We start from the raw sequence: 17836 nt of genomic DNA on the forward strand, positions 1-17836 counted from the left end.
TCATTATGTAGCAATATATTTTTGAAGCTACCATCGCCTAACTTTTCATGGTCTGTTTTCTTCAGGTCCATCGGTAGGTAAAGTTCGTTACGTAGTAATTTACATCATCTTAATTCTACCTGAAGCAATTTACATGTTATATGGTAGAGTTACTTTAGCATCAGGCAGTCGCTCTTTTCTCGTTTACCAATTTCATCTGGGTATCTGACAATAGTCTAATTTAATATGCATTTCTTCAATTTCTGAGGGGACATTGAACGCCTTAGAAATTGCCTCAACGGCACATTGTTTTTCTGATTATATTTACCCACCGCCCATCCTGACCCCTAGTCCAGCAGACCAACGACATTTTAACCATGACTCTTTTGTCTTCAGACCGTGTCATTAGTAGTGCATTATCTACTATACTCTTCCCTATTTAAGATGATGGAGAGTGGTTTGAAGGCGATTCCTTAAGATCAAACTTCTCACAAAATACAATAGAAAATATGGGGTGAATTTATATGATGTAACTTAAGGAAGAGAAAAGTTCTAAACTTCCAGATGGAGCCGTCATCAGAGAGAGACAGAGACACACAGAGACGGTATATTTTCTTGTAAGACTGAATGTATATATATTAAGGGCACAGAGTTAGAGGGGTAACAAGAAATAGTGTAGAATATCTGGAAGGAAAAACAGCAAAGAATTTAGAACACGTCGATGAAGGGTCACAAGAGTTGGTTGGGAGCCAGTGACCAAAACGAAAGCATAATCAACAGGAACGCTGGTACATTTGATAAACAAGGAGTAGAAACTTTGGAAATGAAAGAAGTTGAGGAAGTTAAATTCGATAGAAAAATAAAGATACTTATTCCAAGCATTCTTAATTTACTCTGACGTTGATATTTTGCTGTAGTTAGAAAACCACGAGTTTTGGTTTTTTCTATGTTTAAAATAATATATCTGCAATTAGTTTGTGTGTCTTATCTAAGTTACTGTTGCTTAACTCATGATCGGCTCTGTTCCAACTGGGAAATGATCAACGGAGTTTTAACGGTCGTCCATCCATCTTCTCTGCCCACTGTTTCTGAGAGGATAGCGAGGTGTTGTGCCCTCTGGAACTTACTTCAAATCCCAACAATCAACTATGCCTTTCATTCATAGTGTCGATAGTATAAAGTAACAGTTGTGTAGCCCAGTATCGACAAACCATTTTCCTTGAACATGTGGCTTTGTGCCTATGTTAAAATGTTTATAGAAACGTTATGTCATAGATACAGTGACGTTATAACATGCGCTACGTAATAAAACAAACCAATATGGCGTATAATTCTTTTCAGCAGTTCATATATTGAAGCTATAAATATTTGTAATGATATACATACATCAATGATATACAAACATAAATGTTCTTTTGAAGATGCAATGAGGTGTGATCTGATATGTATATATGCCCAACATGGATATGTATACATTGTCTGAATATGGGTATACTGGTCGTTTCTGTTGGTATTTGTATTTGTTCCGTTTATATGTTATTGCTCTTGTGGTTTTATGGGTTGGAGGGGGCTGTTTCTATGCTCGGTGTATGTTGAATATGAGTGTCAATGTGTCTGTGTGTCTATGCGTTACGCATATGTTATAAAGAAGTGTGCTGTGCATTCGTAAATATGTTAAACATACATTTTCCTAATGTACATGTGTCATTGTCTCTAATGATATACTTGCGAAAAGTTTTATACTCTGCATGTTCATTCGTCGTGTATGTGAGCAATCGTGTGGATATGTATACAGCCCTGATTAACCAGGTTTCTGTCCAAAAGCGTTCCAGTTGTTATCATCTCATTGTTCTGCAAAGTATAGGAGACATAGGAACCTAACATATATTATCAAATATATTCTTCTTTAAGATAGTGGGATATGATCAGAGGATAACTATGCTGGAATTTCTAGCAAAGCAATTAGCCATGTACAGGATCTCTCATTGGCCAGCGCGTGTATTCATTAGAAATAAATATGTATATATATACATCTATATATATGTGTGTGTGTGTGTATATGCATATCTGTATATATACATGTACAGATATATGTATATATATTTCTATATATGTACACATATGTATATATATATACATGCATATGAATGTATATGTATATCTATGTATGTGTATGTATATATATACTTATATGTATATATATATATATATGTGTATGTATATATATACTTATATGTATATATATATGTGTATGTATATGTATATATATATATGTGTGTGTGTGTGTATATATATAGGCGGTGAGCTGGCAGAAACGTTAGCGCGCCGGGCGAAATGCTCAGCAGTATTTCGTCTGTCGCTACGTTCTGAGTTGAAATTCCGCCGAGGTTGACTTTGTCTTTCATCCTTTCGGGGTCGAGAGATAAAGTACCAGTTTCGCACTGGGGTCAATGTAATCAACTTAATCCCTTTGTCTGTCCTTCTTTATCCTCTCTATGTTATATATATATCTTATATGTTTTCTACACATCTAATAGTTTGTAATTCCTATTAGGAAATGAAACACATGTAATGCTGAATAAATACTATCAAACTGTTTTCCAGTCTCCTTTTATGTTATGTAATTACTCTGCAAAAAATATCATCCAAACCGCCCACAATAATAATATATATGTATACCGTAAATCCTTGAGTGTAATCCGCATTTTTTTCCCAAAATTTATTGGTCAAAATCCCTAGTGCGTACTATATACGAGGTTAAAAATGAAAAATATTTTCTAAGCAATGTCCGAGTCTCTATTTTGCTGGTTTTAGATACTGTAATACTAATATGTAATAAATGCGAGTCTATATTGAATGTACATTGTTTGTTTTGGATGAGTATATGGGTTTTTGCAGGTATTTATTTGGCAGTCTTATATATTATATATTAAGTTTATCTTTGTACTCATCTTAATTTGTATCTTATGTTATTTATTAATAAATCTATTCATTTACTTATATGTGGCTTTATACATATTAGCAGTCTTATATATTTAGTTTATATTTGTACTCATCTTGATTTGTACTTTATGTTATTTAGCTATTTATTTATTCATTTATTTATATGTAAATATTTACATATTAGCAGCCTGTATACTAAGTTTATCTATGTACTCATTTTAATGTATATTTTTTATTTTATTTTATGTTATTTATCTATTCATTTATGTATATGTGGATATATACATATTAGCAGTATTATATATTAAGTTTACCTTTGTATTTATCTTAATTTGTATTTTATGGTATTTATCTATTTATTTATTTATTTATTTATATGTAGATATATACATACATATCCATTATTTATTAAAAAATATATATATGTATACATGTTTTTACTTATATTTTCATTTTTATTTTTAATTATTTCATCTTATTTTATTTTATTACATTTTAATTTTAAGTAATAACAATTATTAACTTATAATTAATTTAATTTACAATTATTTACTTATATACTATTTATTGGTAAGTCCTGTTAATTACTACATATGTATTTATACGTCCACTGATATTATTTATGCTAAATCCTGTTAATTATTATATATGTATTTATGTGTCCACTGATACTTAAAAATATATATATATGTATAAGTACTACGAATGTTTACATGCACATCATATGTGAAAATATATAGTGTGTATATATATGTTTGTTGTTACACATGAGTATACATATGGATATGTAGATGTGAGTATAATTCTATTAGTTCGTTGGTGAGGGTTTAAATAGGAATATAATAGTATTGTAATAATACTAGACTTCTTACGTAGTGATGTTATCTGTATAAGTTATAAGGAGTTATTTTGATTATATATCTTAGAATATTAGCGTATTTTGACTTTTTACAATTAATTTCTTATAATTTAATTATTATAAACCTCTGTTAACTTAGTATATATGTGTTTTTATGTCTTTTGATAGACAAACATAAACGGGTATTCTATATTTTATAATTTAGTAAATGTTTGAATGAAACATAGCGGTAAAGATGCGGACATTTTTAGTTATAAAATATTTTGTTTACGAAAAATACGGTGTCACACGAATTATGTACCTTATGACATATTACACTCTCCATCTAGGTATAATTATATGTATGATTGCATTTACGGATTTATGGACATATGTGAGTGGATCTGTTTGTAAACCCTTAGTTAATACCACCACCATGGTGCCATCCGGGGCGGGAGGATGTCTGCATGCATGTATGTGCAATCGGTTGAGTTCCTCTGTTTGCATGTGTATAGTTGGGATAGTACCTCTTATGTTATTTATTTATTTATGATTTGGTTGTGTATGTGGGTATGTCTTTGTGTATATGTGTGGGTGTGTGTGTGTGTGTATACATATGACTATGTATGTATGTGTGCACGTTTTTTGTGGATGTGCGTGAGCGTGTGTATGTTTCCTAGCTAACTAACCGTACAATTTCTATTGTAATTCAAATTTAAAAGTATAGGCCAATCGAATGCATCTGTGAAAACTAATACCATGCAAACGGAGGAATTCGACTGATTGCATATCTATGCGGATGTCCGCTTGCATTGGATGGTACCGTGGTGGTGGTATTAACTTTATTGACTTTTTGTGAAATGACACATTTTAATATATTGGACTGTTTAATATATATGCCTGCATTGAGTGTGAGTGTGTCTGTTGTGGTTTCTTGATGTTGGTTGAGGAGCTGTGGAGTTCAATATGGAACATTATTGTGTTTGTTGATGTATATTGATCTATATTGTTTATATTGTATTATTGTGTATATATATATATGTAAGAATATGAGTATGTATGCACACATATTTATATTTATAAGTAAATTATTTACAATTTGTACTCATACTTGCATTAAAATCTCTGAAGAGGCCGTAAGATATTCTTGTTAATGTCTCATTTATACCTGCATTATATGGCTAATAGGTTAAATGAGACATACCTGTCTTCATGGCCGAAACAGCTGTCAGGTACAACGTAAATGTATTTCTATGTCTTGTTATATTTGTACTATATTAATGTATAATATCATTGCTATTGTGTAGTGTTTTAATAAAGTATTGATTCGGTATTATCTGATAGTTGATGATTGATTTAGATATATTTCTCCATTTTCTCATTTTGTATATATATATATATATATATATATATAGGAGTGACTGTGTGGTAAGTAGCTTGCTAACCAACCACATGGTTCCGGGTTCAGTCCCACTGTGTGGCATCTTCGGCAAGTGTCTTCTGCTATAGCCCTGGGCCGACCAATCCCTTGTGAGTGGATTTGGCAGACGGAAACTAAAAGAAGCCTGTCGTATATATGTATGTGTGTGTGTGTTGTCCCCCTAGCATTGCTTGACAACCGATGCTGGTGTGTTTACGTCCCCGTCAATTAGCGGTTCGGCAAACGTGACCGATAGAATAAGTACTGGGCTTACAAAGAATAAGTCCCGGATTCGATTTGCTCGACTAAAGGCGGTGCTCCAGCATGGCTGCAGTCAAATGACTGAAACAAGTAAAAGAATAAAAGAGTATATATATATATATATATATATATGAATATGTGAATTATTAAAAATTTCCATTTGTGCAGCCAAATAGAAAAGATTCGGCAAGATTGGTAATAATGACAATAATAATAATTTATGAGACGGAATTATCAAAGAAACATCTTTCACAAAATCCCAAATCTATAAAGTAGAGCCGCAATTCTTTGAAGACGGGAGTTAGTTCCCTTGAACTTTCATCTGCGTTTTGAGAAATTTGCTGCCTTTTGTTGAGAGAGTTCGATTTTTTGCTCATCGTTGTTTGTGTTAATTGTTAATTGAACAGTGCCCGTTGTGTAACGGTAATTTTAGCCCTACGGGGCAGAAAATTCTCTGTTTAAAATTGTTATTACCTTCGAGGTAATTTTTGAAACATTTTTGAGAAATGGATTTCGACTTGGCGTCGAAGAATGATTTTCCCGCGATGGGAACAAGTGAATTAAAGGACACTGAAGTAACAAAACAGTCTTTTTCGGCCGCGGTAGGCGGAACCATGATGGACGTTGAATTCAAGATCGAACAACTATTCGAATTTAGGAACTTTGTAAAAATGGAAGGAAACGAAATCAAACTTGTACCGCCGCAAGCGAAGGTACAAGAAATAAAGGAAAAAACAGTTATATACAAAGTGTATAGCTACAAAGAAAAAAAAATTATGGACGTTAGAAACGAGATAGTCGAAAAGTGCTTGTCCCCGGTGTGGGACAGGGTTCGCCATGTCGTTCGAGGTGCTCGCGGCGCTGCTGTTGAAGCACATTTTGACTCGGCTGAGGTGGCAGGAGAGGTGTCGTCAGTGACCCTGAAGAGTGATGATATCATGTTGCTGCCCTCGTGTATGGGAGAGGGAACGGCTGAGCTGCTGGTGGAGGACATGCCGAGAGGGTGTGACATAGTGTGGGTAGCAGCGGCGGTCCTGCACAATGTAGAGCGGGAGGTTTCGATTCTGCAGATGAGAGGGAGGGAGGAAGTGCGCTGGAGGGGACAGACGCTGGAACTCCTCGTTCAGGCAGAAAACAAGATATTGGAGAACCTGCCCGATAGGATATTTAATGAGGATGGAACGTCCATGAGAGTGTCAGTGGAGGGGCGCAGACCTAGATGCTTTAAATGCGGCGAGAAGGGTCACGTCCGCTCGAACTGCTTAAAAAAAAAGAAAACCAACGAAGCCCCTCCTCAAAGTGCTTCAAACACTGAAGGGGAGAAGGCGGAAAAAGAAAACAAGACGACGACAAGCAAAGAAACAGAAACGGAGGATTGTATCGAACAAATGGATTACACACAGGTGACACACAAAAGAAAAAAAGACAACACCCTGGACTCCCCTCCCCAAACAAGGAAAAAATCAGCCAGCACCGCAGACATACATACAAAGCAAATTCCCCAGCCCTACCCCCACGGCACTGTATTCATTGGAAAACAGTTCGCCAAGCCCCTCCCCATAAAACAAGATGTGAAAAAGTCTTTAAAAAAAAATGATAAGATCATAGCATTTGATGAAAAAAACGAGAGGGTATATAAATACTTTAAATTTTCCAAATTTAAACTATTTAGCAAGGCTACAGAAATAAAAGCAACCACTCGCTTCGCAAAAATAAAGGAAGACGAGTGGAAGGAGGAAATACTACAAGAACATCTAAAGAATAGACTGATAAGAGACGTAACAAAGGAAGTACTGGAGGGCAAACTTGTTATAACCCCGGCAACCACACCTACCCAGAGCCCGGTGGCAACGCCGGTTAAGAGCCCTGCAGCTACGACCACAAGGGAGGAAGAAGGGGAAGCGGGCAGATTTAAACTGTCATGCTCCCTTTCTCAACCGTAAGTTCATTTATTTTTTCTCTCACCGACAATGGCTAAGCTAGGTTGTGTGAATGTACGTGGAATGGGGTCGAAATGGAAACAATTTTGTTTCCTGAACGACCTCACGACACATGGAGTGGACATAGCTATTGCAACCGAGTCCAAGATGAACGAGGCCCAAGCGTTCTCGCCTCTTCTAAATGGGTTCGAGAAATTTATTTCTCCTAGCCGAGGAAGAGGCAGAGGCGTGGCAGTCCTTATCAGGAAGAGCTTGGACTTGCAGGTAAGTACTGTCTTTCTGGACCCAGAAGGCAGGCTGGTTGTTCTGGATGTGACCCACGTAAGTAAACAGTCCTTCAGGTTGGTAGCTGTCTACGCTCCGAATGAGTGTAGACAGACGGGTTTTTTTCGGAACCTGGAGCCTTTTTAGCGACGTCGAAAACGGTAGTCTTAGTAGGGGACTTTAACACTGTCCTTGAAGCGCGGGTCGACAGTGTTGGCTCAACCAATAGGAAGGGGAACCCTAGCCTCAAGGGTCTACTAGAGAATTTGATCTAGTGGACCGTTACCGACTGGATGAGCCGAGCGTTCCACAGTGGACGTGGAGTAACAACGACGGCTCACACAGATCGTATTTAGATAGGATATTTATTAAGAAAAGAGATAAGGATACGTTTAGTTGTCCACAGTTTCACATTGTACCTTACACGGATCACAAATTTGTGACGTGTAGGATGCAATTAGATAAGTGTCATAGACAGGGACCCGGGTACTGGAAGCTGAAGAAGGCTATTTTGAATTGTGAAGACTTCCGTACCCGGATTAAGGTGTTAGTACAGAGGGCATTGTGTGGCACCATCATTAACAATAGATGGTGGCACTCCCTCAAAAGAGCCATTCGTTCAGAGTCCATTAGAATTAGCAATCAGCTAAGGTTAGATAGGTCTAGGATAGAGGACGATTTAGTTAAGAATCTAAACGAGGCAATGGAAGCTGGCTCTGCATCCGGAGTGATGGCGGCAAGGACGGTATTGTACCGTCACCTTAACTCCAAACACGAAGGTTGCAGAGTCAGAGCTAAGCTACGCGCTGGGAAACGAGAAGGTATTAACGTTGCCGGATGGGCCCGTCGAGTGGAGAGTCAGAGAGGTAACAAAGCCTCAATCAAGTCTTTAACTGACGAACAGGGACCAAAGTTCTATGGACAGGAGGAGATGCAAAAGTTTCTTCACCAGCATTTCACCCGCGTGTTCGGGGGTGGTGTGGCGCCGGAGCGGGGGAGGACCTTAAAGGACTTCCTAGCCGGCGGACCGCGGCTCTCGGGGCGTGAGGTGGAGTGCTGTGAAGAAGCGATCACTCCCGCGGAAATAGAGGGGATACTGGCCGGATGCGCCGGGGAGAAGTCGCCGGGGTTGGATGGTCTGCCCTACGAGTTTTACCAAAGTATGCCGGACTTGTTCGGGGGAATATTGGCAGGCGTCTACACGAACTGGCAGCAGAATGGGAGAATTCCCAGTTCTGTAAGCCGGGGAGTGGTGACGCTAATCCAGAAAAACCCGAGCAAGGGGAATAACATTAGTAACTACAGGCCCATAACTCTACTTAACGTAGAGTTAAAGATTTTGGCCAAGGTGTTGGCAAAAAGGTTGACGGTTGTCGTGGAGAAACTTGTAGGGAGAGCACAGACATGTGCAATTCCAGGCAGGTCGATCCAGGACAATCTTCACCTTATACGCTACACCTTAGATAGGGTGGGTAAATTAACCGGCAAGGGCGGGGTAATGGTCCATTTAGACCAAAGTAAAGCGTTCGATAGGGTAGACCATGAGTACCTGGCGACGGTCCTCGAAGCGGCTGGACTGGGCCCTGAATTTCGCGGGTGGATCTCCGCTATGTATAGCGGCATCAAGTCCACCGTCCAGATAAACGGTTACCTAACGGAACCGTTTTCGATCGAATGTTCAGTTCGTCAAGGGTGCCACTTGTCACCACTTTTGTACGTGTTGGCTCTTGAGCCATTGCTGCGAAAGTTGGAGAGGCTGGGAAGTAACTCGGATGAGATCGGAGGTGGGATGACGGTTACTGCTTATGCGGATGACGTCACCCTCATCGTGTCCAATGAGGCCCAGCTACCTTGTGTGGAAGAGGCTATCAGAGGATACGAGGCGGTGGCAGGAGCAAAGGTTAACAAGGACAAGTCGGTTGGCTTGCGCCTCGGCACCTGGAGGAGCAAGTCGATATCGTCCAGTGTCGTGGGACACTGGACGGATGGCCCTGTTAAGTTGCTAGGAGTTTGGTTTGGGCCAGACTCCCAAACGGAGAGGAACTGGAGTGAGGTGACGAGCAAGGTGGAGGCCATAGTACGGACCTGGTCCGGAAGGTTTCTGTCCTTGAAAGGAAGGGTGGAGGTGGTACAGATGTTCATTGCATCTGTAATCACTTACCGCCTGACCGTTGTCCCTTGCCCCGATTCATGGCTTAGCAAGTTGGAGCGAATCCTTTTCCGCTTTTTGTGAAGGGAGAAAGCCACTTGTGAGGCGCTCCGTTTGCTGCCAGGAACCGTTAAAGGGTGGGTTAGGAATGCCTTGGTTGATGATGCGCAGACATGCGTTGAGGCTGAAGCATCTCTGGCACCACCTGGAGGGTGATAAGGTGTGGAGTCCGCTGGCAGGGGAATTTTTCCCGAGACCGGCCTCCTTAGTGAATTTTAAACCCGGTCGCATCAAAAGATGGAAACTGACTTTATGGCAAAAGGAGTGCCGACAAGCACTCACGCTGATCCACAAGGCGGGCAAGGGCGGCTGCGGAAATACCACCTCGGTATTTTATAGAAGGCTGGTAGAGGCAAAGAACGACGACGTCCTAGGAGGGTTCTGGGGTTTGACGAAGACCAGCTTACCAACCTGTTTAAAAAGACTTTCAGGACGGGGTATTTGGATAATTTCCAAAGATCCCTGGCCTGGCAGTGCTATAGGAATGCTTTACCTGTTCGCGAGAAGTTATCGCGGCACGGAATTTCAGTGCCACCGACGTGTCCAAGGTGCGAGTTGGACGATGAAACCGTCCAGCACGCTTTTGTACACTGTCGGAAGCGAACAAGAATGGAAGGAGTCGCGATAGGATCCTTTGTCTCGGGCCCCGGCTTGCTCACTTACTTCAGATATCATCTGAAGAGCAAAATGGGGCTGGAAAAGAGGATCTTACCACGGGGTGTGTATGAGAAAAGATGGAAGGAAGTGGAAAAAAAGGTGGGTGTCAGAAACCCAGCTTAACTATGGATGGAGGAGAGGAAAGAAAAGCCGCGGGGCCTTATAGGTTGCCGGGGTTTAAAACATCGGTAACGATCGCAAGTTTATGTAATGTTATAATATTCTATTGGTCATGTAAAGGACAATTTACAGACGAATTTTTATAATGAATAATCCAAATGTTATGGAAATTTTTTAATCGAACCGCTTAACTGTTTTTTGCATGCATGTCTTGTATTTGTCCTTCTATGTAACGATTGTATAATCATAATAAAGAAATATGGAGTTAGCTCCCGTTGTTCATCGTCAAAACTCTTCCTCATAAAGTGTATTTCTTGTTCCTCTCGCACCTTGATTGTTTGATCAGTTCCACTTGATAACTGATATTTAAGAGAAAATCCAATCAAATATATACAAATGATTTGTAATTAACTGTCTAAAGAAACAAATACAGCATTTACGATTATGTGGACCTGAAAAATATTAATAACGTTTGTTGTAGAAACCTAGAAATTCTCTTGAAGCTGTCGTTGTCCACTCTGACTCCAGTTCTCACATCTTCCTCGTTCTCTCTTTCTCTCCATATCTATTACTATGTAAGTATTTATTTAAACATTTCTATTATATATGTGTCGTATTATGTACATTTATTTGTTTCGATGTGTTGAGAAAGTTAAAAGAAAAAAAATCTCACTCAGACGAAATTATACGAAAGGCTGTAATTTTAATACTTTCATTGTGTTGTCGTTTTCTTTTAGACATTTCATTGCACTTTTGGTTATTTTCTAAATAATTGTAAAAACGTCGGATCAATCCCGTGTTTAGATAACATTTATCTTTCTTTCTAACGTGTAAATTCGACGATTTCGTTAAATGCGAGAAAATTACGATGTAATTAGTATGAAATGGGGAATGTATAAAAATACGAGTGTGCACTTGAAATACTGAAACGAAAAGTAAATATCGTAACGAGAGGAAATGGAACGGCTTTTATTTGAAACGTAGGAAGTCTTTATTTCTGGTGGTTCTTCTGCATCATTAAAAGTTAGAATTAATATTTAGGGTTTGTTTTGTTTTTTCCGGAATTTTCAGAAAATTTTTGCAAATACATTTTCTACACACGAGAATTCAACAAAGAAGCAAAAACTGTGTGCTTTAAGAGCTATTTAGCTATTTAGAGCTATTTAGTTATTTTTCGCACATCTCACGACCAGCTGATACCTCCCTAGTTTCTTTGTCACTCTGATGTGCTGACGTTTTTCAGTATTTTTCTCCATATAAAACCGGCGAGCTGGTAGAATCGTTAGCACGTGAGTTCAAATTCCGTCGAGGTCGACTTTGCCTTTCATCCTTCGAGGTCGATAACTTTAGTACCAGTTGCGTAATGGGGTCTGTCTAATCCACTGGGCCCCCTCTCCCAAATTTTCTGGCCTTGTGCCTAGAGTAGAAAAGATATCCTTCTCCACATAAACACATTGAATGTGCCGTCGTTGGGATTTAAGTAAACAAAGTTCTAGAGTGGCAATTTTTTAAAAAATGGGAAAAATTGAAAAAACAATTTTTTTCATAATGTAGATCACAAATTTGGAAAAATTTTCCGAAAATTCCACAGAAAAATGGTAAAAAAATTTTAAGGAGCTATATAATGTTTAAAGCAGAATTGCAACATTTTAAAAATGTTATTTTCAATTAATTATGCAAGTTATCCTTTTCTTTCTTCGTAATGCGTATATATTTAATATGAATGTATTTTTCACTCATCCAGATAAACAATATTTCGTTTTGAAGCAACAAGGAAGAGAAACATTAATTATAACGTGTAAGAATTTATAATTAAAAGAAAAAAACAAGAATGGTTAAATTTTAAAACTATGTGCATGACAATGAAAAGAAATTATAGTTTTTCGGTAAAATAAGGATAGACTTCATTGAAACTTCTGCTATTTGCCCCATGGAGAAGGATTGTCACCAATTTCATCAACCAACAATTTTTCTTAACATCAAAAATTCCCCACAAAAGATTTTGATGCTGCAAGTCAGACATCAATATTATTTACTGACTTTTATGCATCTTTTATGCTCAACAAAATGTTAACATTAAGCTAACCACATATATATATTTGTATATTTATGCATATTCAGAAAGAGGCAGAGGAGGAGTGATATCTATGTTATAAAACAAACCTGTGTTGATACAATAGAACACTGAGGTGAAAACATCAGATATCTACTGTCATTGACATGTATATCGGTGTGTGTGTCTAGGACAGACGCAATGTCCAGGAGGTGTTATTACAATGGATGTGTCTATGATATAAACCTCTTGAAAACAGAAAGATGGGATAAATTTAATAGTTCAGATAAAGGATTGCTTCTACAATTTATGGAAACAGAAATGTCGTAAATTTGCACTTTTGAATATCTGCCTTTTAAACATGCGTGATGTCTTATATTATTTTTTCTATTCTTTCAGAAAAATCATATGAAATTGGCTAAAAAGTATTTTTTACTTTTAAAGAATCATCATTATGTATCATGTTTGAAAGACTCTGCAAAGATATTCTACAAACATATAATTCTTCTTCTATAAAACATTGCTGAATTACAGTAAAATATTTCCTCTGAGAGAGAAAGCATTTCTTTACTTCTGTGTCTGAAATGTGGAATAGATAATTTTCTCTTTTAAATATACTTTGATAGATTTCCAAAGAGTATTTGCAGCATTTTAAAATATTGGCATTGATCACGTTTAGAAGAAATATAAGAGAAGTGATATTTGTTTGGAATAAATTATAAAAGCAAAAAGAAGCAAAATATCCATATATTTTGGTGAGAGGAGAAATATTTTTCAAAAGTTGTTGATCTGTACAACTTGAAGGATTGATAATATTTTTCTTGAAGAGATGTCGGAAGAATTAGGAAAATCATCATATGACTGTGACATCTGCAAAGAGTCATTCTTAGAAAAAAGTAAATTCAATCAACACAAACAATTTCATGCAGGGGAACAACCATATCCCTGTGATATTTGTGGTAAACCATTCCCTCGAAGTGATAGCTTAACCAGACACAAGCGTATTCATACATGTGAGAAACCATATCACTGTGATATCTGTGGTAAATCATTCTATCACAGTGGTAACTTAACTGCTCACAAACGGGTTCATACAGGAGAGAAGCCATATTCCTGTGATATCTGTGGTAAATCATTCTCTGTTAACAGTAGCTTAACTATACATAAACGTACTCATACAGGGGACAAACCCTATCACTGTGATATCTGTGGTAAATCATTCTCTGTTCACAGTAGCTTATTGAATCACAAATGGGTTCATGGAGGGGAGAAACCATATCACTGTGATATCTGTGGTAAATCATTCTATCAAAGCAATAACTTAACTACTCACAAAAGGGTTCATACAGGAGAGAAGCCATATTCCTGTGATATCTGTGGTAAATCACTCTCTGCTGGCAGTAGCTTAACTAAACACAAACGTATTCATACAGGGGAAAAACCATATCAATGTGATATCTGTGGTAAATCATTCTCTCAAAGCAGCAGCTTAACCAATCACAAACGTGTTCATACAAGGGAGAAACCATATTCTTGTGATATCTGTGGTAAATCATTCTCTCAAAGCAGCAGCTTAACCAATCACATACGTATCCATACAGGAGAGAGTCCGTATTCTTGTGTTATCTGTGGAAGATCATTCTCTGAAAGCAGCAGCTTAGCTAAACACAAGCGTGTTCATACAGGGGCGGAGCGATAACCTTGTAATATCTGTGGTAAATCATTCTCTCAGAACAGTGACTTAACTCAACACAAACGTATTCATACAGGCGAGAAACCATACCCCTGTGATATCTGTGGTAAATCTTTCTCTCAACACAGTGCCTTAACTCAACACAAACGTATCCATACAGGGTAGAAAACATACTCCTGTGATATCTGTGGTAAGACATTCTCTGCAAACAGTCACTTGACTATACACAAATGCATTCACACTCTAGAAAAATCAATTCACAGTGATATCTGTGGCAAATCATTTACACAAAATCATTTCTGATTTAAACAGAAGTCTTTCCTTATGAAGTGGGTCCATAACACAGTGATATTTGTTGTATAATATTTCCTCAGAAGGACAAAGGACGTATCTTATAAAGACATCCACAGAATATAGAAACTATATGAATGCGACATCTATGGTAAATCTTTGACATGAAATCATCCATTATTGAATCAAAAGAGCATTGACAGAGGAAGGAAAACCTATCACTGTGATGTTAAACCTGAATCATTCTTTCAAAATGGTGAATTGTTTGTACACAGTCCTATTAATATGAAAGATATAACTGTAACCTAAGCTATTTGTGCTAAATCAATCTATGAAAATGGATCAATTATTGAAATGTAAATGCATTCATACAGAAGAGGAACCACGATGATGATGATGATCCTCATCATTTAAAATTCTCCTATTCATGCTTCTGTGGATCAGATGGAATTCATTGATGGAGATTTTCTACATCTGGGTACCTTTCTTGTGACCAATACTCACCTGTTTCCAAGCAAGGAAATATTTTCCCTGGTGAGGCATATATTACACAGAGGACTGGAAATGAACAACTGCACAAGTATGACGGTCACGATGGCCCTTTACGAACATCACATAATATCTGGACAAGGGCAAATACACAGACACATACACACACACTCACATAAACTATTGTATGTCTGAAGAATTTCTCATGGGAAATATATGTTACATGTTTTCTACACATCTAAAAGTTTATAATTACTATTAGGAAATGAAACACATGTAATGCTGAATAAATAATATCAAACTTTTCTCCGGTCTCCTTACGTGATTCGTAATTACCTTGCAAAAAATATTATCCAAACCTCCCACAAAAATAATGTACGTGTATATATGTAATCAGAAGCTTGTTTGTTCAACTGGTGTATTTATGTTAGTTAGAGTAGTGGGGTGAGGGGGAGGGAAAAGTAAAGGAAGGTGGTCTTATATTAATTCTGCTTGTCATTACGTTACTTAGGTTGTCGGTAACACTTTCATGTGGTTGGAGAGAAAGGATAAGGCCATGAGTGGGACGGGAAGAGAGAGAAGCGTGCATGACGTGATAGGGGGACATATTTAGTTGAAGGTTGTGATATAGAGGAGAGTTAGAAATATAATTTTAGAAGGTGGGTGGTGTCCTGATGGAGAGGTTAAAGAAAGATAGAGAGAGACAAATGATGGTGGTGGTTGTGATGGTGAATACAGAGTGAAAAGTAATATTTTTTTTTTACTTGAACTAAGTTTTTTTATAACACCTACAAATTGAAATGTGTATTGGCTCTCTGACCCATCACCTTGGCTTAGAAGTTACCACTGATGTGGTTTTCAAAGTAAGCCATGTTACATTAAATTCTGACCCCTATATTTTACATATAAGGTAATTTTTTTAGTATACACTTCTCATGTTTTAGATAAGAAATTGTGCCCATGTAAATTTTAAAATGTAATTTTTTTCTGTTAATGAGGAAACTGGAAAAATATGAGCGAATATTTATTTTATGATTGCTGTGTCTATAAAATTGTGCACAAAGTGTATTAAGTAATTACCGTATTCCAATTTCCTTCAGTTTTCAGTGAATAGCAGATGAGCGACTATCTTTTGATGCAGACACAATACAGGCTCCACTTTAGAGTGTTTTGGTTTCAGGAATAACCCAATACATTGCCTCACTAGACACCGAGGCCATGACTAGTGACCGGGACCATTTGTTTTTGGATAATGGATAAACAGCTAAAAGATTATATAAATATATATTTATAAAATTAAAGATTTAAATCTGTACAAGATGCAAAGCATAAAGAAAAGAATTCAATTAAGAATGCATCTGGTGAAAGAATATTGGTTTAAAAAACATACGACATAAAGATGATAACAATGAAGACTATAAGGAATATGAGGGAGATAGGGTGAATCCTTTCTTTTTGACAATGGCTGGGCATTGTCTTGTTGGAAGACTAATGCTTTTCTGTTGGTAATCTCCAGCCGCAGTTCTTTGATATATTTTGGTTCAAATTAGCCAGTTAATGACAGAACACATCAGAATTAATGGTCTGGTTTTATGGGAGAAGGTCATAATAAACAATGCCTTTATGATTCCACCAAACACAAAGCACAGGTTTGTTGCCATGGATATTCATCTTTGGTTGCTTGGGGGATATTTCTGCAAACTCCAGGATCAGTTTTGCACAACATTAAACATGCAATCTATTTTTCATCTCCCGTCACAAGTCGTTTCCAAAAAAGGGCATGCTTTCTTTCCATTTCAAAAGCATATCCCAAACGGAATACTGGTCCCAGCAATTCTCTTCTGAGAGTTTCAAGCACCCATATATTAAAGCAAAGAGTAAGATAGAAAGAGGGACAGAGAAGCGTACATGATATGTGATAGGGGGAACATGATATTTATTACATGATTAAAAAAGTTAGCAATATAATTTTAGCAGAGTGGTGATGTTCTGATGGTGAGATTTGAGGCACAAAGAGAGAGAGAGATGATGGTTGTGGTAGAGGAAATGGTGATGGACAGTGCATAGTTAAAAGTAATTGGCCTTTTAATTGAACAAAGTTTTTTATATCACGTATTTGCAGAATCGTATGAATTAACCTGTAAAAAGTACAAAATCACAATAATTTGATATTTCACCCCCTTTTTTACATGAACAAAATGACAGCTTCCAAATATTGTTTTCTAAATGGGTAAGAATGATCAAACTTTAAACCATAGTAACTTTAAAAAAAAATTTTTTTGTGGAAGAAGCAAATTAACTGATGGATCTCAGCATGGAAAATTATAGGGATACCTCAATTACTGAAATTTTCACTACACTCGAACATTTCCACACGTGGCCGCAAAAAGGAAAAGATCTGATTGGGTTGATGATAATAACAATCATAGTGATGGAGCCGAATATTGAAGAAATCTCTTTCACAAAATACCAAATCTATTAAAGTAGTGCCGCAATTCTTTAAAGACTGGAGTTAGTTGCCGTTGTTCATCATAAAAACTCTTCTTAATTAAGTGTATTTCTTGTTCTTGTTTCTCACGCACCTTGATTGTTTGATCAGTTCCACTTGACAGCTGATATTTAAGAGAAAATCCAATCAAATATATACAAATGATTGGTAATTAAGTGTCCAAAGAAACA

The 17836-nt window shown here is 37.2% G+C and overlaps 1 protein-coding gene across 1 annotated transcript; it reads left to right on the plus strand.

The window, feature by feature from the left end:
* Positions 1 to 4016: 4016 nt before the first annotated feature.
* Positions 4017 to 15463, plus strand: LOC118768303 (zinc finger protein 239-like). Its single transcript, XM_036514498.1, has 3 exons — positions 4017 to 4110; positions 13530 to 14077; positions 14126 to 15463. Exons 1-3 carry the CDS (start codon positions 4017 to 4019, stop codon positions 14381 to 14383), a joined length of 900 nt encoding a protein of 299 aa, XP_036370391.1. The 3' UTR covers positions 14384 to 15463.
* Positions 15464 to 17836: the final 2373 nt, after the last annotated feature.

The sequence above is a fragment of the Octopus sinensis genome, linkage group LG28 (genome assembly GCF_006345805.1).
Source record: "Octopus sinensis linkage group LG28, ASM634580v1, whole genome shotgun sequence".
Lineage (NCBI taxonomy): Eukaryota > Metazoa > Mollusca > Cephalopoda > Octopoda > Octopodidae > Octopus > Octopus sinensis.